We start from the raw sequence: 23618 nt of genomic DNA, 5'->3' as shown, positions 1-23618 counted from the left end.
TCCCCTATTCTACTGAAAAATTCCACTGACTCCAATAACAAGGCCTTAAAGTCCCCCACAAACCCACAAAAAAAGTTTGTCTCCTAAATTAGCTGAGATTTATCAATCATAGGGAAACACATGCAATAAAATCACTCCCAATATTTTTAAAGAAAAAGAAAATCACAAGTTAGGAACATCACATTTTTTTATATGGGAAAAGCATGCAAAACTCTACCTATTATAACATGCAGCACATATAAGAGAAAAAAGCTATTATTCAATGCTTGATGAACTAGCAGGTGACATTCAATTATGTATGTAGTTTGTGTGTAGTTTTGGAAGCCGCATATAAAGAATTGGTTTATTTATGGTGCAGTTGCCACATAAATATTACAAAGAAACCCTAAAATAATTGCCACATTTAATAATGAGTAATAATGAACAACTTTGAGCTGCTCATCCTTTAGTGTCAAGGCCAATTTCAATGCTTTGTATCTTAAATTTGTACAATAAGATCTCCTGGGAAATTAGCCATTCCTCTATGATCAATTCATGATGTAGATGGTATCAAAATCAAATAGTGGTAACAGGGGTTGGGGGGGGGGCAAATACTGCCAACAAACTTCAGAAACGCAAGGAGGAAATGAACCTAACTTGTATGTTTTGAGGGTAATTAGATTAAATAGAAATAATTGAAGAGAATACAAGGGGATAATTTTTTCGTGATTGATGATGTTAGTGAAAGGATGGGGTACCAAATCAATGTCACCTTTCTTGAGTTGAAGATGAACGAAAAACCATTAAAACAAACTGTCACTGTCACCTTCTGAAATATGTGCTTTTATTATTGTCAAAGAAAGATCTGCCAAAAAAAAAATAAGCCCTTTGAACAATGTTACAGAAAACAAATCCATCACTTTCTACCAAACCCAGGCACTGGGAAATGCTGCAGAAGAACTACTATGAACTGTATATAGGCAGCCCAGAACAAGGATTTTTACGAAATTGATAATGAAGATAATGGATTTTTCAGCTAAAAAAAAAACCGCAAAGGAAAAACTTTAAAAATGCTTCTTGAACACAACCACGTATCTTGAAATTCTGCAAATAAACAATGCACTCAATGTGGAAGAGTGAATACAATGTCTTTAGCAATCTTGTGCATCTCTTGATTTACAGCTTTCTCTTATTGTAGTATATAGTCTATACTCAGCTCCCTATTTAAGAGGGAAAGAAGCCTGGGTTGATAAATCAGCATTGTGTTCTAAAAGAGAAGCTAAACAAAGTACTTTCCAATTAAAATAATCCAGCAGCTCTAATTTTTAAGAGGGACTCAATTTGCTATAGTAATAGTAAGGTTAATACAATGGTGTAATCCAGAATTTCCCAAACTTTTTGAATTTGCCCTCCACCCCGACTGAAACTTACTTTACCTTCCTGACACCCCAAGTCACTAATGCAGTACCAATTCTTTTCTACAAATGAGCTTGTGTGCTAGAGGAGAACATTTCTGATCAAATACAAGGAAATATTGTTGAAATAACACGGCAGCCTTTCAAGCTTCTTTCTCTCATTCAATTGGGCAAACAGGAGTTACCCCACAAACCCAGTATTTATCGTTGATGGTCCTCTGCTGCAGGGCATTCAACCCACCCAATTCTTGGTTGGTGGTATGAGAGATGAGCCCACCGTTCCTGTCACTCATCGGTATACGCATGGCTTCCATGCAAAGTTTCCTATGCCCCCAAAGGGGAGGCCCACACCACAATTTGGGAACCTAAGAACCTATCCTAGAGGAAGGAAAAGTAAGGAATTCTTTATTTACAGTACTACTGTTACACAATTCTTCATATACTTTATATGGAAGAATATGTAACAGCAAGTGAGAACAAAACACACCATCTACACTGTTAAGGAAACATGAAAACAGGTAAAGTCTAAGAAGAGAAAATAAATCTCATCTGCTTTTCTTGTCTCTGAACGAAAATGATACAAACAGTGTTTTGGTTTTTGCCTACTACACACAGCTAGCCTATATGCCCTTGTTCCCTCTTATTTTTAGAACACTAACAGCTTGTGAAAACCCAATAATAAGCAGGAATGTTCAAGTTCTCCTGCCTCTCTCCGCAGCAAAATCTGACAGCAGGTTTGTAACAGAATACTAGCCTTGTACTAAAATGAACACCAATCCATGTCCTTTATTGCTTTATCATCTAGTTTATTCCCAGCAAATTGGACTGTGGGCAATTAAGATTTATAAGCTAAATGCTTTCCAAATTATATCTCAGGGAAAGTCAAATCTAAATTAGATCAGCCGAGGCTTTTAGGCTTCCAGTGAGTTGCCTTTTGAGCAAGTGCATAGCTATACAGAGACCATCTCGTCTTACACAGCCTTTACAAAAGGTCTCAGACAGTTTCCTTAACGCAGAATCTCCTTAGGAACAGCCCATTTGCCTACAGCTAGGATGCCTTTTTCCAATACACAGGAATGGAGTGAAATGTTTTGGTAGTGCAGAAAGATTTTCTGAAAGAGATGCCAAAAAGAGGTTTAAAAAACCCTTATCATGCTCAGATGAGCAGCTCACAACGCAAGGGTGTCCATCCTTCTCATGCCTACTAGCTACAAAAGACTGTCGCTGGCGCTGCACAGAGGCAAACATAGTGGTTAGTCTTTATGTGACTCCATTCTCTAAGGGTGGACAGAAGCGGTCTACTGGCATAGGGTCACAGCACCAGAATGGTGACTATAAAAAACCTGTGGCAGATAAAAATAGATATGCCTAGTCCGAATTTATAGGTTTGCTGCTATGAGATATTGTGTGTGTTGTTAAAAGAGAGGGAAGAATCACGAGCCTTTAATGTGATGAATGCTTTAAAAAAAAGACACACCAAAAGAATGGGTTTGAATGGCCATTTGGCATATAAAAGTGGGTGCTATTGGAAATAAAAATTAGGAAGCTACCTGTCTGCGTCATTCAGAAATCTGAAAGGATTGCCTTATTTAGTTTGCGCACACGCCAGATACACGCGTGTGTATGTAAGCATGTACCTATCTATGTGACATGGTGCTACTGATAGGATATTGGGAAACGGTTGTTCCACCGAGAGAGGCGTCGGAGCCTCCCCGCTCGGTCCCGCCGCCCCCCGGCCGCCCCGGACCACTCACATGTCGGTGACTTTCTCGGGCGCGCTCCTCTTGCCGAGCACCGGGAAGGACGTGAGGTTCCCGGCGGGCTCCAGGCACCAGATCTGCTCGGCGCTGCACGTGCACGACGCGGGGCAAGCCGAGGCCACCAGCCCCCGCCAGGCGCCCAGCACCAGCCACCACAAGCTCCAGAAGCGGGGGGCCGCCGGCCGAGGGGAGCCGTGCAGCTGCTGCTGCCGCCGCCAACACCACGTCCTGGGCCAGGCTCCCATGCCGGCCGACGCCGAGGAAGAAGCTGCTGCTGCTGCTGCTGCTGGCCTGGCGCTCGCCCTCCCGCCCGCCAAACGCAATCAATCCAGCGGAGCCAGTCACTCGGGCATCGTCGAGGCTCCCGCGCGAAGACCAGTAGCGCCGCCGCCTCAGCGGCCGCCTTCTTGCCTGGCCCCTAGGCGGCGACTGCGCCTCCTGCGCTCCGTCGGCCGGGGAGAAGTCCTCTGAGGCGAGAGGAGGAGACCGGCTGAGGCTGAGGGAGAGAGAGAGGGAGGGAGAGAGAAGCGCCCCGTGAGGGTCAGCCGGGCAAAGGCGCGCGAGGGTTCGCCTGCCGCCCCCCCCTGCGCGCGCGCCCCCCTCCCGCTTCCCGCCCTGCGCGCGCGTCGTTTGCCCCGAGGAGAATAAGCGGGGCGCCGCATCCCCAGCCCGCTGTTCTCCTCAGCCAGGTGCCCGCCGCGCTCCTACCTAGGAGCCCCGGGGGAGCTGCCGCTGCTGCCGCCGCCTGGTCAGCCGCCCTCCTGCCCGGCTTCTGTGGGCCGACACCGCAGGGAGGGAGCGGGCTGCGTGTGTGGGGGGGGGGTTTGCGGTGGGGGGAGAAGGAGGCTTCGCTGCCCCACGCGCCGCCGCCGCCGTCTCCCTCCTCCTCCTTCCCTCGCCGCGGCGAAGAGCGGCTCCAGCCCCAGAGCTCGGGGGCTGCCACCGGCCAAGTGACGTGAGGCTGACGCAAGGAGGGGTAGAAACTCCTTGACCAAAAAAGAAAAAGGGGGGGGGGGAGAGCCCAGCCTCAAATCCAAAATAAAAAGGGGGAGGGAGGGAGGGAGCGAGCGAGCGAGGCGGGGGCTGCTTCGCAGGAGAGAAGCGCCCATTAGTCAGGCGGGGATCTGGCCGCGCGCGCGCATCCGGGGCGGCCGCGGGAGTGCGCGCCGCCCTCCGCAAAAACACCTTTCCCCGTGTCTGGCGTGTGGTGGGGGGGGGGGGAGAGATGCTTGTGGTTGTTGTTGTTGTTGACAACCCTCCCGCCTCCCTCCGCTGTGCAAATCGCAGCAGCACTCGCCGGCCCCCCCCCTTTCCCTGCCCGCTTTCCCCCCCCCCCCAAGAAAGAAAGACGCAAAGACGTGATCGGAATCGAAAGCCACGCACTGGCTCGAAAAGGATCTCGAAGATCGGCGGGAGAGAGGAAGGAGGACCGGGAAGGGGGGGGTCGGCGGGCGTCTTTTCGCCCCTCTCGGCGCCCGGGTAGCCCACATGGCGGAGGCGGCGAGGGATTCGCCTGGGGGGCTTCCACACACGCGCCCCCTCGCCGCCGCCTCCTGCAGCAATTTTGGCCCCCGCAGGTCCCTGATCCAGGTTAAGGCGATGAGCTGCTCTTTTCGAGATCGCCTCGCCGGAGACGTAGGATCGGGACCCGCGAAGAGGCCCGATCCCCCCCCCCCCATCCCCGCAGGCCAGGCCGAGAGGCGCCTCCCGCTGTCACGTGTACGCAGGGAGCAGACACGCGCGTAGGAACGGGGCAGGGAACGCAGGAAAACGGGATTCTCCTTGATGCCGGGATAATGGAACGTGATCGTTTTTTAACAACCGGGCGAGCGAGAGAGAGAGAGCGATGGATGACGGGCGTGGAAAGCGCTTGGCCGTGGCATCTGCCTTTCCCCGCAGGTCGGCTCCCTCCCGCGTCCGCCATCCCTTCTCCGCAGTCATCTCGGAAAAAGGGACCAGGAAAATCCACCGCAGTGCCGTCGGCGCCACCGGCGAGCTCTGGCGCCACCCCGTGTCCGAAGTGGGAAGCGCTGGTGGGAACGGGCAGGCGGGTGAAGGCGCGTCTTTGCGGCTCCCTCGGTGCTGCGGGAGTAACATGGGGATCCTGTCAGAGATGGGACGGGGGGGGGGACGGACAGACGAAGGTCGCCTCTGCTTTCCACGAGGAAGCCGCCCACAATCCTGGATTGTCACGCGCGCGCACGCTCAGCAGCCGATCCCCCGCGCGCGTGGCGACAGAGAGAGATGCTTTGCAGCACATCAGTAGCAGGGGGAAAGCAACCAGTCGAAAGGCTTCACGACTAATTCACATCAGTGGCGTAGCGTGGGTTGTCAGCACCCGGGGCAAGGCAAGTAATTTGTGCCCCCTAACCCGTGGATTTGCGCCCCCTAACCCTAACCCCCAGATGTTGCGCCCGGTGCGGCCGGCCCCCCTGCACCCCCCACGCTACGCCACTGATTCACATCTCTCTAGATCTGTGGGAGGATGGAAGTCGTCTCTTTCCCTCCGTGCACACACATTAAGACTATACGCTTTCTGCCTGAACAATAATGAGGATACCTGCCCCTTTGTAATAAGCGTCCGAAAGAGCTTACTGGATCCCTCTGCTAGCACAGATGAGATCAGAGCTGATGCTGCTGCAGCCATTTCCTCCTTCACATAAATAATTTTACATGAGGCTTCCTTCATATATTGCTTTGCTTTCCCTTTAACTGAAGTATTGCCCAGGATTCCTGGTGAGATAGTTCATCTTGAGCTCTGGAGAAATGCAATAATTCAGCAGCAGACACACTAAAAGGTCAAATGGTGGTGCAGTTAGGCAATCTTAATTGTCTTATGGGAGCCCCTCACATTGAGATGGTAATGGGTATTCACTTCCCTGCTGCTTTGGGGGTCCTCCTGCTCAGTCTGTTGAGTGGGGGTCCAGACCTCGGCCCCAAAGTCTAGCCCTGACAGCACTATGGGCAACAGCTCTGCAACCAGTGTGGTGCAGGAGTTAGAGCATGGGTAGGCAAACTAAGGCCCAGGGGCCGGATCCAGCCCAATCGCCTTTTAAATCCGCCCCATGGATAGTCCAGGAATCAGTGTGTTTTTACATGAGTAGAATGTGTCCTTTTATTTAAAATGCATCTCTGGGTTATTTGTGGGGCATAGGAATTTGTTCACCCCCCCCCAAAAAAAAATAGTCCAGCCCCCCACAAAAAGTTTGCTGACCCCTGGGTTAGAGTGTAAGGCCAAGACCCTGGGAAACCAGGGTTCAAATTCCCACTTCAACCATGAAGCTTACTAAGTGACCTTGGACCAGTCACTGCCTCCCAACCTAATGTTGAGATTGGATGTGGATGTGGAGGTTCACACACACCACCTTCAGCTCCTTGGAGAAAAAGGTGGGATATAAATGAAATAAGCAGGTCTTTTTTAAAAAACCAAAAGCCTGCTATACATTTACTGTACTCCAAAAGATATATGGAGGTCCAAAAAAGCTACTTTAGAATTCTTGAGGGTCCAAATATGTGATGTTAGAACTTTTGACTTCCCACCATCACTTTGAATAGTGATACACAATACAAATCATTTTAAAAACTCGTCTGAGGTCAGGGATGGGGAAGAAATTAGATTCAGTTCACATTTAAAGGTGAACCTACCTAATTCACGCTTTCCAAAACAATGCATGAGCCAAAACACATAAATATTTGGAAATTTGCACTTCCCTGAATTTTGCAGTGTAGTTCTGCAGCCAGGTAATGTGAACAAAAGTGCATATGCCATGGTAAAGCATGCATAAAAATCCAGGTATTAGTAGAAATTGGTTGTTGTGTTTTTAAAAAAAGGTGTCCATTGGGCAAAATTGCATAGTAAAATGTGTATGTTAGGAGAATTACTAAAAAGCTGCTGGATTTCCATTAGGATTTTAAAAAAGGAAGATATTGTGGAAATGTGGAGAACTGTACTTAAGAATTGGGACGCGGGTGGCGCTGTGGGTTAAACCACAGAGCCTAGGACTTGCTGATCAGAAGATCGGCGGTTCAAATCCCCGTGAAGGGGTGGGCTCCCGTTGCTCGGTCCCAGCTCCTGCCCACCTAGCAGTTCAAAAGCACATCAAAGTGCAAGTAGATAAATAGGTACCACTCCAGCAGGAAGGTAAACACCGTTTCCGCGCGCTGCTCTGGTTCGCCAGAAGCGGCTTAGTCATGCTGGCCACATGACCCGGAAGCTGTATGCCGGCTCCCACGGCCAATAAAGCGAGATGAGCGCCGCAACCCCAGAGTCGGCCACGACTGGACCTAATGGTCAGGGGTACTTAAGAATGGAAAAATGAGAAATTGAGGCAAACTGAAATTGACAGATTTGCCCACCTGTTATTTCACAGTGGCCAACCAGATGTCTTTCGGAAGCCTGAAAGCACAGCTGCCCTCTCTCCACTTGGGATTCATGGCCTTCTGGGGCAACAGAGAACATACCTTTGCCCTCTTCTCTTTGTTCAGCATATTTGATCCTTTCGTGTTCTTTGTTGCTCATGAAGTTTGATGTGACAAGAAATGATTCTATCCTTTCCTTTTCCGGAAAAGGATTTTATGATCAACTTTCTGTAAGAGCTGAAAGGAATGTGAAATATAAAGATTCAGGTCTTCCCATTAATCTGAGCATAATTCAAATTTCATCAGATTCAGGTTGCAGTAATGAAATTCACATTTTGTCATTAAAATACATTTGTTCCCATCTATGGCTGATCCATTCAGCAGAGATACAACATAGTATGTTTGAGTGGCTATACAGACAAGTATGTGACCTGGCGGGTAGCACTTTTTGCAACTGCTGCTAGGAAAATTAGAGCAAATTATATAGCCAAGGTAGCCACTGACTGTAAAGGAGATGAATTTATTTGATCCCATCTATCTACCTCAGGCTATGCTCTATCTTTGTCACCAAACTCTGAGTATAAATTGCACACTGTATTAATTGATATTGTTTTTAACATTAGTGACCATGTGATGATTTTAGCTTATGAATTTTATTGTTTAATGTTTTTATTTGTACATTGGGGTACTTTTATAGCTTTGTTTAGAGTACATAATGTTTTGATAATATAAATGTTTTAAGTCTTTTTTTACCAATTCAGTATATTTTCTTTTAATTGTCAAATAATTCTGTGTACATTGTGGCAGCCTTTGGCTATGTGCAATAAAACTGACTGAGACTGACTGAGTGGCTATACCCAAAGTTCAGCATGAAATATTAATAGGAATTTTAAGCTTTAAATGTTTTGGCATGGTACTGTTTATTCAATGGGAGAAAATTATGCTTTCTTCTCCTGTTGAAATCACAGTGACTTAAGTAAGACTGAAATCTTATACTCGCTTAACTAGGAGTAAGCCCCATTGTATAGGACATGTATAGGATTGTACTGTCAAAGCACTTAACAGTAGTCTAGTTTCTTGCTGCCAAACTACATGCTATATGCAGGATCTAACATTTTATGAAACGCAGCTGTGGTGATCGTCAGGCTACGAACTTGATGGGAGCAGCAGCTCTGTTGCAGGGGACGTTTAACTTCCATGCCTTTTTATTGATCAGCTCACTCCTTCCCCACTTGCTCCCTTGGGAGAAACAGTGGGTGATTTTATTTGGAAAATAAGTTCAAATAGTCCACCTCACCCCACCCCACCCCACCCATATCAAGTTGGCAGTTTCCCCCTACAATGACATTTGTTAGGTTTCTTTCTTCTTCTTAAGTCCGTGTAATGATCACCTATGCATTATGTCAAACTTCTCCATTCTTAAGGAAATCAGCCCTGAGTGCTCCCTGGAAGGACAGATCCTGAAGCTGAGGCTCCAATACTTTGGCCACCTCATGAGAAGAGAAGACTCCCTGGAACAGACCCTGATGTTGGGAAAGATGGAGGGCACAAGGAGAAGGGGATGACGGAGGACGAGATGGTTGGACAGTGTTCTCGAAGCTACTAGCATAAGTGTGACCAAACTGCGGGAGGCAGTGAAAGACAGAAGTGCCTGGCGTGCTCTGGTCCATGGGGTCACAAAGAGTCGGACACGACTAAACGACTAAACAACAACAACAACATGCATTATGTGGACCTCACTACGTGGCAAACCTGTACCTGGGATATACAACTTGATTTAATTGTTTTTGTTTATTTATTCAATTTGTTAGACATCCAATAGTTACCACTTCCTTTAGACTTTGGATTGCAGGTGCAGGTTCAGATAATGCAATGCTTCTTCATACATTTCAAAAAGAAACAAACAAATTCATCCATCATTAAAACTAACATGCCCAGATAGGGTAGAACTCTTCTTCTTGAGATCAAATGGCCAGCTTAGTTGGACCTGGCACTGTAAGTGGATCTTACACTTTTAAAAAATGCAGACACAGGAAGCAAGGGCACAATCTGGATCAAGAGAATGGCATGGACAGAAGGGTAAAAAAATACCTCCCTCAGCACCACAGTACCAATTTGATTTGCTGCCTCCTCCTCACAACTGTATTTATCCATTTTAAAAAAACTATGGCAAATCTGTTCACAGCTCTCCCTTGTTCTCTATGGGGAGTGATTGGGGGGGGGGTGGAGCAGCAATCTACCCAATTAACTGCAACCTTCAGTTTGAAGAGGTACAACCCATACATATGTTCGTTACCTCTGTGAAAACTGGAAAATTGGTATGGATTATGTCCTTCAATATCGATTATTGCATATAAACATTTGTTTTTAGGTTTGAGAGGAAAAATAGTTTACCACCCCTACCTCAGCCTATTTACATATTTACATTTAGGATAAAGAATCAGAATATAAAGTGCTGATGAGGCTATTGCTTTTAATGCAAAACGAGCTTGTTCTTAATGCCCATTTTCTGGTAATCTGGAGCTTACTGGAAGCTCAGTCTCCAGGGATATTTAAACTAAGGTAGGCAAAGCTCTCGAAATTATATTGTAAGAATAATCCTGTGCGGCCATGATCAAGCTAAATCATCTCATAGGCATTTTCAGTCTCTTATTTCTAAGAGTCCAGGAACCTGAGCTATTTAACAGAAAAGTTCAAATACGCCCTGATGTCAAAGTAGTCATATCATATTGATTAATTAGATCATGTTTAATAATGTTAGACAAGCTAATGTTTATACAATCAATATAGAATCTGATGGAGAAAGCTATCTTCATCACCTTTATTCCTCAATAGTGAAAAGCCCATAATCACAGTGGGCAGGAGGGCAAAGAGAGAGCACATATATTGCAGGGATCCCTCGAGGGGATGAGACCTTCTGAATCTGCTTTTCTTTAAAAAGAAAAGAAGCATAAAACCCTCAAGCAAGGCACCGTTACATGCAAATGTGTGTAACAGGTCGTTTCCCCCATTGTTTGTTACAGGAATACAGGGCCGGCCCTCCCATTAGGCAGGGGGAGGCAGCTGCCTCAGGCATCAGATTCTGGGAAGGTAGGACAGAGCTAGCCTGTTGCCCTCAGGCCTAGGAGAAGACGCTGTCCCAGTGCTGAAGTCCATTCAACTGCCAGCCCATCCAACTGCCGTATGTCAAAGAGGGTGGGGAACATTTTATTCTTACCTAGATGCCCAAATGCATTGGGAAAGCCTTGGGTTTTGTGCAGCCGTCAGGGGGAAGCCCATAGCTCAGTGTACATGCTTGGCTATCAGAAGCCCCCCCCCCCATCAGTCCCCAGCATCTCCATGTAGGGCTTTTGCTTGAAATTTCTCCTGCCTGAAACCCTGGACAGCCACTGCCAATCACTGTAGACAATACACCAAGCTGGATGGACAAATAGTTTGGCTCAGTCTAAGGCATCTTCCTGTGTTCTTGTAGTTTATAGGGAGAAGGCAATTTCAGGACACTGTTGGCCTTTGTTCCATGAAACACACAGGAGCTATTGAGAACTGACCCCATTTGATGTGGACAACCCACTGGCATCCCCATAGCCCCATCCTAGATACTATTTCTGCATCTAGTGACAGAACCTAGAAACAGGATCATACATATATGATAGTTAAATACAAATGAGAGCTGTGGGGTTATTTCAAAAGAAGACTGCTTCCTGTCTAATGTTTTATCCAACACAACTGGCCAATGGTGACTTTTAGGAGAGTGACCTGGGTTCCACATCCAGCTTAGTCATACATCATAATAAGAGACAAAATGCGTGATCTTTTTCTTTAAAAAACAAAACCACTAAAAGCTGATCTGGATTGGAACCATTGCACGAAGGAGATGGGGTTTTCCCCCATGCTGTTTTCTTGGTCACACACACACACACACACCAGCAAGCTGGTATTTTCACCATAAGAGAAATGGACATTAACAGAAACAGCAATTTTGAATGGGTGTATTTTTGTCTGGAAAACTGTACAGGAAGAAAGAGTTAAGGCCCCTTCCCCCATGCCAAAGCCCAGATCTAGATGAGGATCCCCTCCTCATGGTTGCTTTTAAAAAGAAAATTAACACCTGTAAATACAATCACACATATTTGATACACTATCTAGTTGAGACCCCCATACCCTCAAATTTAGCTCTTCATCTACACACTGAAAAGAAGAGGACACATAGTATTTCTGACCCTACTTATCACAGAGAACAAGACAGTAAAATATCTACCTTTAGCTCAACTGTCTGTCCTGAATCTAATGTGAATTACCATATTTTTCTGTCTATAAGATGCCCTCATGCATAAGACATGGGGACTCCGATTTTAAAAATAGGGACTCCGATTTAAGAAAATGGGAGGATGGCCTCCGTGTATAAGATGCCCCCACATTTTTGACATTATTTTTAAGGGGGAAAACCTAGTCTTATACATGGAAAAATACGGTACTTTAATTTAATTACCCTGAGCTCTAGTATTAGAAGAGGTGGAGAAAAGGCCCAGTCCACATTCTGCACACAGGAGCACTGCTTTCCTCTTTACCACAGTCCCTGGAGCCTTTCAGTACTGCAGATTCCCCATCACACCCACACCCACAATCCTTGCAAGGGGAAAGCTGAACCTGGTGAAATTGCTGCCTGTGAAGCTGGGGTAAACAAAAAAAACAGTGGCTGCTGTGACCGGGTTATATGAGCTCATTGAAAAGCCCAGGCAGTTTGCACCAGAAGGCCACAGAATGATAAGAGTCCCCAAGAGCAATATATCCTGAAAGGAAGATTTCCTGGTGGTTAAAAGGCTAAAAGCTTTGTTAAACATCGATGTCCATGATCATTGATTGTGGATTTAAATGCTCTTTTAAGGTTAACCACTGATGCAGGGCCCTTTTTCTTTTCTTTATTCAGTATCCACAAAAGAGTAGTTTAGCAAACCGTCAAATTATTAATTTCATCAATGGCCAATATAGTTTTTTCTTTCGGTCACTAGGTGCTGGGCTCTGTGAGAACGCTGGCCATAACAGAGATGCAAGGCCAAACAATTCTCCAGCTTAATCAAATTGCCATACAATGGCACACTCTGTATATAATTACTTGGGTGTGAGCCCCACTTAATATAACATACATTACTTCCAGGTAAAAATTCAGAGAATGGGATTGCCCAGTTTTATTTGTGTAGAGCAGAGATGGGGATTGTGTATCCAGATGCTGATGCACTATAATTCCCATCATCCCTGACCATGAGCCATGCTGGCTGCTGCTGTTGGGAGTGGGACTGCAGTAACATCTGGGAGGAAACAGGGGCTACCTAGCCCTGGTTTAGAGAGAAAATGACTTCCAGTACCTGATAAGGTGGATCCGGGATCCAGGCTGGTTGCGTTTTGAAAATAAATGTATTTTACTGACTTTTGTACAATCTAAATGATAGAATAAAAGGGTAACAATAAAAACAAAACAAATAAATGTATTCTGTAAACCAGCATAATACAAACACAGCACCCAGGCCTAGTTAGTGATCTAGCAGCAAACTGGAAAAGGAAAGAACAACAAGCTGTAGTTTGTGGGTAAAAAGAAGAAGTTTGGATTTGATATCCCGCTTTATCACTCCCCTAAGGAGTCTCAAAGCGGCTAACATTCTCCTTTTCCCTTCCTTCCCCACAACAAACACTCTGTGAGGTGAGTGGGGCTGAGAGACTTCAGAGAAGTGTGACTGGCCCAAGGTCACCCAGCAGCTGCATGTGGAGGAGTGGAGACGCGAACCCGGTTCCCCAGATTACGAGTCCACCGCTCTTATCCACTACACCATGCTGGCTTCCCAATATCTGCCTCTTCATCCCACATGGCAAACTGTTTTTTGAACATTGTGATTTGCCATGCAGCTCTGTTGTTCAGAGGTGGTGGGCAGATGAACTCCAAGCCCTTGGGTGCCCCTCAAGTAGGTCTTTGGATTCCAGTGGCAATACCATGGCTTGGCCTTATGCAACTGAGTCCTGAGGAATCTCGGGCTCAAATGGTCCCTTTTCCCTCCACACACAATGAGATTCTTACCTTTACTTCTTGGTGAATATGAGTAAAACCATGTCTCCTGCATGCTTGAAACACAGGATCGCAGACCAGGACCAAACCCTGGTCAGGCAAGCCCAATCTGCAGTTAGTCCACTTGGGCAAAATGGCAAACCATGGTTTTATAAGAACCAAGAAAGGCAGTAATTGGGGTACAGTATGTGAGGGGAAAATAGAAAGAGAAGACAGGAGGATGAGCACAAGCTTAAAACGGGACATAGCCATTCAGCAATGCATATATCTTCATGCGTAGAGGAAGTTTATAACCTAAACGAATACAGAAACCGATTTCGTCATTGTAAAAGGAACAAACACATTATTATAGGGGCACACTACAGTTTTGCAGTGGCACAGAGAAATTTTCCAAGCTGAATGGATTGCTCCATGGAGACATCTGCTCTGGGGTGGAATTTTATACTGGATTCCACATGACAGCTGATTCATTTGCAGTGACCCCACAGGAAACACACTGTGTTTTCTCCAGAAGGTTTCCCCCCTTTTATAGGAACTGAACTGAACAATCCACTCATCCTAAAAGGAAAACATTTCTGTGGAAATCTCAATCCTGGTTGAAAACTGTATCAAAAAATGTCCCTCCCCCTGCACTCTGCAACATTTTCATGTTTGAAAAATTCAATAAAAACTAATCCCATAGATAACATGTAGGTGTATTCATTGCAGCCATTACTATCTATACTAACATAACAGCATGGGTCATATATAAATAATGGGGCACTAGAAAGAAATTGTGGTTCAATTATTAATAGATTATTACTGTCAATAAACAAGTATATAAATTTCATTTTCTTACAATAAGCTGCGTCCATTAGATTCCCCTTCCCAAGTGCATAGAGAGACCCGTGGTCCCTGAGCTTGCATAATATATTTATGGAGTTCAGAAAATGGTTTCGGTTATTCTATTTAAAGAGAGCGGAGCAAGAAGCTTAAAGCTCTGTTCTGTACTTTGTAAAAATGTCCAAGAGGCATTGCTATTGCCTTGCACATGAAGGAAAAACACAGACACAAGAAGAATAGTCCAGAAAGCATCAGGGTACCAAAGATTGCAAGCCCAGTGGCAACCATAAAGATAGGTTTCAACTGGTCTTGTGTTTTCAATTAACTTTCCACCCCAAGATATCTGAGATTATATTTTGATATTCCAAATATGTATGTATGGAAATACTTGGAAAGAAAGAAAGATTTTAAAATCATATGAAAAGAATTAAGTATCTGTATACACCCTATTTTTCTTCAAGTAATTTGGTTTCTAACACACCCAAAAGAAGCAATAATAATAATAATAATAATCTGATTTCAAAAGTGAAAGACAAGGCAGATTTATAGACTACCACACAGTTATGTTGGTGGGCTTCAGTTACTTATCTGAAACATTTTTGTCTATTGCCATGGATGGTGATATGCAGGTGTAATTGAGAAAGTGCACAAGGCTTTTGTTGGTTAGTGTTCATGTGCTCAGGATGCTGCTCACACAGGTTCTGTTGCTTTGTTTTACTATGAGATCAGGAACTCTTGAGGGAAAGCACATCATAAGCTAGCTGTTGGGATCAATAAAACGACATGCACGAGACCTAAACTTTGAAGAAGGATGAGAAATTAAAATAGGAATCCTCTTGCTAGAAGTCAATGGAGCAACTCATATGTGCTGTCCAGGGGAAAGAAAGGAGTCTTAAATCATCCACTAACAGCCTCAGTGGGACTGCTCAGTGCTTTCATGGCTTGTCATACATCTAACATTTTCTAATTTCTTAGGGCCATGTTTTTTACCACAGCAATAACCTATAGGCAACTCAGGCAGCAGCTCATGAATTCTGTTATTGAAAAGATGCCACCCTTTTCCAACATGTAAAGAAAGCCCTTTACAGGATACACAAATGATGAAGATGATGATGATGATGATGCTTCATGTAGGAGGACTACAGTAGCTTTCACTGCATAGGGTTGGGAAGCAGGAGATGAGTTTGAGTCCCGCCAGGGGGAAGAGGAGGGAACACCCCCCCACACACACTTGTTGCTGGGGAAGGACTCTAGCTCAGTAGCAGATTCTGCCACACGTCCAACCCCCAGATTCTCCAGGTAAGGGGACTGGGAAATACTTTGACCCCAGAGCAGCTTGCCTACCAGGGCAGAGTCACAGCAATACAATCCTGGCAGCTGCATCTCTGATGCTTACAGGGAGGTGGCAAGGTCAGGGTTGCCCAGGCACATGAGCAGAACCAATCCAACCCTCACCACTGCCTTGCCCCCTCCCCCCATTAAGTGAGAGTGGCCATTGCTACAGCTTGTGCTGAGTGAGCTGCTCCTGCAGCCCTAAGGTCTGAAAGCTCATAGTGCTTCTGCCAGTTAATGTCCACAATACTGGATGAGACTATCCATAGCTCCTAGCCATGATGGCAACATCCTTCCTCCACTGTTCCACTGGGGTCCCTTCCAACTCTACAGTTCTGTGATTCTATGTTGGAGGCAGTATGGCCCTGAATGTCAATTGCTGGGAAATCCCAAGTGAGAAGAATGCTCAATGCTGTTGCGCTCAAACGCTTGTCTTAGGGTTCCCAGAAGTTGTCCACTGTGATAACATGATGATGGACAAGATGAACCATTAGCCTGATCCACCAGGGGCTACTTATCTTCTTACTGGACAGACTACTGGCCTGACCAAAGGCCTCCTATGCTCTGATGTGCATCGAAAAGCTACCAGAGTCAACTCCTTTCTTCCACTGATTTTAGGGTGAATGTGGTTCAGACCCACACAAAACCATTTTGTGTGGTTTTCGGCCAACTTCAATAGCAAGGGAAAGATAATTCCAGAGTGCACCTTGTTGCCTACACTTGGAAACTATCAGGACCCCTGGTTAGACGGTCTCCATTTCACGTGTTTCTCCACCCCCTACATATTTTATGCAGTGTTCCTATTCACTTAAAAACATCTGTGACAGCAAAGGATTAAAAACAGCAGGACCTCCGTAAGTGCTGATTAAATTTGCCTTTGAATGGGGAGAAGTCTTAGAAATCCTCCCGGTTATCTTTATATTAAACACCGCTTCCCTCTGCATGGTGCGATTCTCCTTCCCGGGTTGAAAGCCCCCTGGTTCAACCTCCAGATTACAAATTGGACACTGACACAAAGCTGACATCATAATTAATTAACAGGGAGCCATGGTCCTGCTGGTCTCTCTGGCAGGGGGCAGGAGAGAAGAATGGGACTGACAGCACTCTGCTCTCCACCACCACCCATTGCCCCGTCCCTTACGCAAACAGAAGTACGTAAATGTTATCAGGGTGCAGTTCAAGATTTTTTGATCTATTTAATTTCCAAGGAAATTAAACTGACTTGCATGGAAGACTGGCAGAAGCTAGTATACGAAACGTGACATCCCATTCATAACCAGGCAGCCTTAGTCGCACATGTAATGATAAAACAGTTTTTGTTTCCTGCGCTGTGGGTTAAACCACAGAGCCTAGGGCTTGCCGATCAGAAGGTTGGTGGTTCGTATCCCCACAATGGGGTGAGCTCCCGTTGCTCGGTCCCTGCTCCTGCCAACTTAGCAGTCCGAAAGCACGTCAAAGTGCATGTAGATAAATAGGTACCGCTCCGGTGGGAAGGTAAACGGCATTTCCGTGCGCTGCTCTGGTTCGCCAGAAGAGGCTTAGTCATGCTGGCCACATGACCCGGAAGCTGTACGCCAGCTCCCTCTTCCAATAAAGCGAGATGAGTGCCGCAACCCCAGAGTCGTCCGTGAGTGGACCTAATGGTCAGGGGTCCCTTTACCTTTAACACATGTATACATGATTCTGAAGTCATGGAATGAATCCTACTTTATCACACTAGGATGATGTATGCATTCCAGTTTAACAATGTAATCCTACAGAATAGATGTCTCCTCAGAAGGAAATCCAACTGAGGTCAGTGAGGTTTACTCCCAGGCTGCAATCCTATACACACTGGGAGTAAGTCCTATTGAACTCAATAGACCTTACCTCTGATTAGACCTCCATGGCGCTGAGCTATAAATCAGTTTGCTCAACTCTCCTCTAATTCAAGTGATGTTTAGTAGTCAGATAAACTGGGTAGGCAGGTTACCTAAATCTTACTTTCAATTTAACACTGTACCAAAGCCACAGATATTTTCACTGCCGTCTGGCTTTGTGCCTGCATAAATTGTTTATATTTCTAAAAACTATATATGATGCCTTTATCACTCCTTTCTCACCCCACAAAATGAAACTCAATATAACCCATTCAGGAGACCAGGTCTGCTTCACCAGAGTGTTTCTGCCATGAAACCTTCCTGCCACTTTACCTCTCTTCTTCTCCCAGTAAACAACAGCTGCCCACCTGCCAGGAGACTAGTGGATTATAGTTGCTAGTTGTGTATTAACAAAAAAAATCTCAGCATTTCAGTAATAAAAATATTATCTAGATGCTATATTCTGCATTCATCCGTCTGCAGTCTGAATTTTGGGGTCAAATTCCCAGTTTCAAATCTCATGGAATCTCAGAAGTTTAGTTCCCAACAACGACTGGATTAATTACCATTTACAACATACCTTCAATTGTTCCTGCACATTCTTGGGAGATCACTTCACTTTCATGAGCAGTTGAAAATATCAGCTTTGAATCATTGGTAAACTTAAGTTTCAAATTTTGGAACTGAAGAAACGGATAAAGTTGCAACATGCTGCTTTGTAAATTGCGCAGATGCTCATCAGGCAGTCAGCCACCCAATACCCATAATAACCAGTGGCTGTAGAAAATGTATGTCCCAAATATCATTGTGGAGTAGTAGCAATGTTTTTAGAACAAATCAGAATCTGAAACAACAAATCTGACAACCAGGGGAAAAAATCATTTAGGAAATCTGAACTGAGATCAGATTGGATCTTATGGGGTTCCCCAAGCTTTAGCTTCTACCTATGGGGAATGTTGACGGACTTGTTCATGTAAATATCTGAAAGATTCCTTTACAGGATGCTGAAATTGGGATTAAAAAAAATTTAAAGAACAGATGCTGCGAGGGAAAAGAAATGAAAAGCATCTGGGTCTCCTGAATAAATATTTAAACTTATGTGTGAAACATTCCCAGTTTATCTTTTACACAAATCTAGAGATGATTCAACAAAGCTTCTGCACTGTCGGGGTAAACTTTTTATTCTTGTTAAAAATTTAAAAGACATGCACTTAACGTCCTTGGCATTAACTGAAGTTATGGTGGGCTCATAAAACAATAGGAGATATGCTATTAAAAGCAGGCAAGTAATAAAAGGAGACAATCTGAGAGATGGAACCAGAGAAGCCTTTCCCTTTGATACAACATACCAATTTGGGGGACGACAATGTGAGACACGTGAACTACCTGTGTAGTTTTTGAATATGAAAAGAGAGCTTGATTTCCTCGTCATTATTATTCTTGTTGTTTTAAAAAATCAGATGCAGGCTCACTTACTGAGGGTTCGACTATGTGATAACTGTGTCCTTACATCTAACCTGCAGCTTTTAAAAAAATGAAAATTGCACCAGCTGGTGGGAGGGAGGAGCAGCTGACAAGGAACGGGATTGCAAATGCAACACGCTGGCTAATAACTGTTAGTGAATATATAATTGGTTATGATGTCATTCAAAAGATACGAATAAGCCACTTGAAAATGATGTAAATATCATACAACGCATCTCACAAAATATACAAGTAACTACAAGTTATGTATCAGAGGCAAACAAAGAATCAAACAAATCAATGAATAGCGAGGAACATCATGTCATAGCGAGAAACAACTGTTTCAGAATAAAGTCTTAATCAGCTGGAAATGGAATATAAGGCATTGCAAGCAACGAATGACAACAAAACTGAGCAACCTGTTATTAGGCAGTGTGTTGCGTTTGCATTTGTGTATATTGTTACATTTTGCAACACAGGGGTTTGTGTTTGTTCAAATGAATGGGATTGCAGCAGACATGGACAGAAAATGTAACCACCTCCTTCCCTCTTAGCATTGGTAATTCATTCCCCATTGGCACCAGCGGGAATTCCTCTTCCCCAAGAAGCAAGTAAAGTGGTACCTCGCTTCAGGTTACAGACTCCGCTAACCCAGAAATAGTGCTTCAGGTTAAGAACTTTGCTTCAGGATGAGAACAGAAATTGTGTGGCGGTGGCGCAGTGGCAGCAGGAGGCCCCATTAGCTAACGTGGTGCTTCAGGTTAAGAACAGTTTCAGGTTAAGAACGGACCTCCGGAACGAATTAAGTACTTAACCCGAGGTACCACTGTACAGTCATACCTTGGGTTGCGAACGCTGCGAGTTGCGCGTTTTCGGGTTACGGATGCACCAAACCTGGAAGTACCGGAACGAGTTACTTCCAGGTTTCGGCGCTCGCGCATGCGCAGAAGCACTAAATCAAGCTTTACACATGTGCAGAAGCACCGAATCACGTCACGCGTGTGCGCACATGCGGTGCTGTGGGTTGGTATACATGCCTCCTGCACGGATCACGTTCGCAACCCGAGGTTCCACTGTATCAGCTTCAGAAGAAGGATTTTCTTCTGGACCTCTGTGGGTATGTGTATGTTAAATTCCATCACTGTGCCTTATCAACTCCCGCCCTAATTCTAACTGATGCAATTTGCATTAAAAAAATACACCACCTGCCTGTTAACATCATTTAACAGAATGCCTATTGTGGCCCTCAGTTTTCTCCCCTATTTAAAATATATTTATTTTAAAGTATTTATATTCTGTCCTTCATAGCCAACCTTTTCCAAGGTGGCTAAAACAGATAAAGCATTAAAAATACAGCAGCACTATCAAAACAATGACATCAAAAAGCAGTAGATAACAAGTTCACATTTTAAAGGCACGGGAAATTAAAAGGGTCTTCATCTGGTGCTGAAATGACAAGAAGATAAATACCAGCTGAGCTTCCCTGGGGAGCATGTTCCACAAATGGGGCAACCTGCCAAGAAAGCCATCTCTACAGACCCCACCCAACACACCTCAGATGGCAAGGCCTTGGAAGAGGATCTCAACACTCTTGAGAAACTCGCTAATCCTCAGTGCTGTCCCACCCAGTGCTATTTCCATGGGGATTGGACCGGGGTTGCACCCAGTGAGTTGCAGCCCTGCCATCTGAATTCTAAAACATAATTACTGCAACAAGTTCAAAGGCTCAGGATAGATCACATACACCTGGTTAGACTAAACAGCCAGGTCACCTGGATACTTTTCCCAAGCAACCCTCCAAAGGTTTCTCTTTCACATCGGAGGAATTTTCATGTATTTCCCAGCACTCAAAGAACAATACACCTGGCTTGAGAGCAGTACATGTGAAAAGGATCTAGGAGTCTTGGTTGACCACAAACTTGACATGAGCCAACAGTGTGACGCGGCAGCTAAAAAAGCCAATGCAATTCTGGGCTGCATCAATAGGAGTATAGCATCTAGATCAAGGGAAGTAATAGTGCCACTGTATTCTGCTCTGGTCAGACCTCACCTGGAGTACTGTGTCCAGTTCTGGGCACCACAGTTCAAGAAGGACACTGACAAACTGGAACGTGTCCAGAGGAGGGCAACCAAAATGGTCAAAGGCCTGGAAACGATGCCTTATGAGGAACGGCTAAGGGAGCTGGGCATGTTTAGCCTGGAGAAGAGGAGGTTAAGGGGTGATATGATAGCCATGTTCAAATATATAAAAGGATGTCATATAGAGGAGGGAGAAAGGTTGTTTTCTGCTGCTCCAGAGAAGCGGACACGGAGCAATGGAGCCAAACTACAAGAAAGAAGATTCCACCTAAACATTAGGAAGAACTTCCTGACAGTAAGAGCTGTTCGACAGTGGAATTTGCTGCCAAGGAGTGTGGTGGAGTCCCCTACTTTGGAGGTCTTTAAGCAGAGGCTTGACAACCATATGTCAGGAGTGCTCTGATGGTGTTTCCTGCTTGGCAGGGGGTTGGACTCGATGGCCCTTGAGGTCTCTTCCAACTCAATGATTCTATGATTCTATGATTCTAATACTTTGCAGCTAGAAAACATGCTTTCCCTTCCCAGCTGATGCACTCACTGCTAATGTGGTCATGGTGTGCTTGGTACTTTCTGGAAAGTGCCTGTAATAATCGGGAGCATGATTCTGACCCCCTTTCCACTGCTCACTTGGCTTGTGAGAGCAGGAAGCCACTGCTCTGCCCATCCAGGCCTCAAGGAATGTTCTATTCAAAGGGGGGGCAGGAGATAAACTGTAGCGAAAACTTTACAGTTAAGGTGCCTTAGGATGCTTGATTCTTGTCAAGTTTTACAATGTAAACTGCTTTATAGCACTTTTTTTTTGTTGGAAAGAGGTAAATAAACACTGTATGTCAATTAATAATAAATAATTTGGGTCACTGATAAATGACACCACACCCGCCGTTAGAGTAGACATAAGTGCAGTAGCCTTATTTGTCAAATAAGCAGGTTTTGTCATTGAAATCCTGAAATCCTGTTTAGTCAGCTGTTCTGTTTATACCAATAGGGACTATGGATCCAAAAAAAATATTTATGTGCATGCCCATTAAATTTATTTCCTGTTTTCGGAAGCATATTTTGATTGACGGGTAATTCCTTAGCTTTGTTTTTGAATAATGGTGGATATTAACCACATAACAAAGCAATTTGCTTATTTTAGCAGGATTTCTTGTACTCCTTGGTTTCTAATTATTTCCCCCAGCAGGTAATGTTAGATCGAGGGGGGGGGGCGCACGGGGAGAGAGAATATGCACTAAAATCTACCGTATAACTGTATGAATAAATCAATAGACTTTGACTTGTTTATCCGCAAGTCTTCCAGAAAAGCTAGTTCTTGCATTTTGGGAATTGGGACAAGAGGCCATTCCATCAGCATCCGTTACACTGCACTTAAGTTCACGGGAGGGCAAGGAAAGTATCTGTGTGTCCCTGTTTATTTTGTACATAATTGGCAATAGATGTGAAGAAAGTACATTATTAATTCCAACATGTTCCCAAACGAATTCCTCCACTTTGCAATGAGGTCCAGATCGACTTCCCTCATCCTGTGCCTCTTTGTCTGTTTTCTTTGGAGTCAGAACGGCCCTTTGCTTCATAATGCTCCTTCGCTTATCACTACTCTGTTATTTTCAGACTTTCCGTCTTTGGATCTCCTTAGCTTCCAACTAGGAACGTTGCTGAAATGCAAATTCCCTCCAATTAATATCACAAAATCCCCTGAGAATATTTTTGCTAGACTTGAGCACATCTTCAAAGTTTTTTCATCTAGCGCCATAGCCAGTTCCTGTCTAAATAAGTGTATTTCTGCGAAAGGAATTCAGTGTGTGATGCAATGTTCTTTCATCGTCCTGGAAATTAAAACAATACTGGGCAGCACATGTAGTGTGGAAAAAAGATTAAATAGAAGCACACATTCAGGCTCACCGTTGGGGACTAGAGAGTGTTGCCATGGATGGAGCACCTGAAAAAATAGCCAATGTATTTGTGCTATTAAAACAGAAGAGATGTTTAGCTTCAGGGTTAATAATCAGGACTTGGGATCAGCTTGAATGCTTTATACTAGACTTTCCCAAGCTGGTGCTTTCCAGATGTTTTGGACCAGAACTCCCATCAGCTGCTTTCCTCTCTGGCTTCACTCTTTCACGAACTGTTCAGGCATTGCCATAATGAAAAAGACATTGTGGTGCAAGAGTTCCCATGGAAGTTATGCATTTGTCATAGGCAGTGGCGGAGCTTCATGCTCCAGCACTGGGGGGCGGAGAGCAGGCGGGGGCATGACGTGCACCCCGGGGTCGTGGCACCCAGCGAGGGCAGGGGGCAGCCAGGATGGCACCCCACTGGGATCCCGCTGCCGGGGGCGGTGCACTCCGCCCCTGCACCCCTCTTCCTCTGCCAGTGGTCATGGGCGCTTATTCAAATCCCCCAAATACTGACACACACACACGCTAGCTTTCTTGACTTCATTAGCATTTGTAGTTGAACCAGTGTGTGTGGGGGGGTGTCTCACATATACATA

The 23618-nt window shown here is 45.0% G+C and overlaps 1 protein-coding gene across 2 annotated transcripts in view; it reads right to left on the bottom strand.

Moving 5' to 3' along the window:
* The window catches only part of NTRK2 (neurotrophic receptor tyrosine kinase 2), a 174721-nt gene extending 170650 nt beyond the window's left edge, over positions 1–4071 (bottom strand). The window contains exons 1-2 of one of the 2 annotated variants that reach the window (XM_083464832.1): positions 3863–4071; positions 3149–3644 (exon numbers count right to left, since the gene is read on the bottom strand). In XM_083464832.1, coding sequence (XP_083320958.1) covers positions 3149–3399 — 251 coding nt within the window. In that variant the 5' untranslated portion in view covers positions 3400–3644; positions 3863–4071. Of the gene's footprint in view, positions 1–3148; positions 3651–3862 lie in introns of both variants that reach the window. The other variant, XM_083464833.1, reaches the window with a different exon arrangement.
* Between the last annotated feature and the right edge of the window lie 19547 nt (positions 4072–23618).

The sequence above is a fragment of the Podarcis liolepis genome (genome assembly GCF_965112155.1).
Source record: "Podarcis liolepis genome assembly, chromosome: 11".
Taxonomy (NCBI): domain Eukaryota; kingdom Metazoa; phylum Chordata; class Lepidosauria; order Squamata; family Lacertidae; genus Podarcis; species Podarcis liolepis.
Note: the sequence above shows the minus strand (reverse complement) of the source record. Positions and strands in the feature narration are given on the sequence as shown.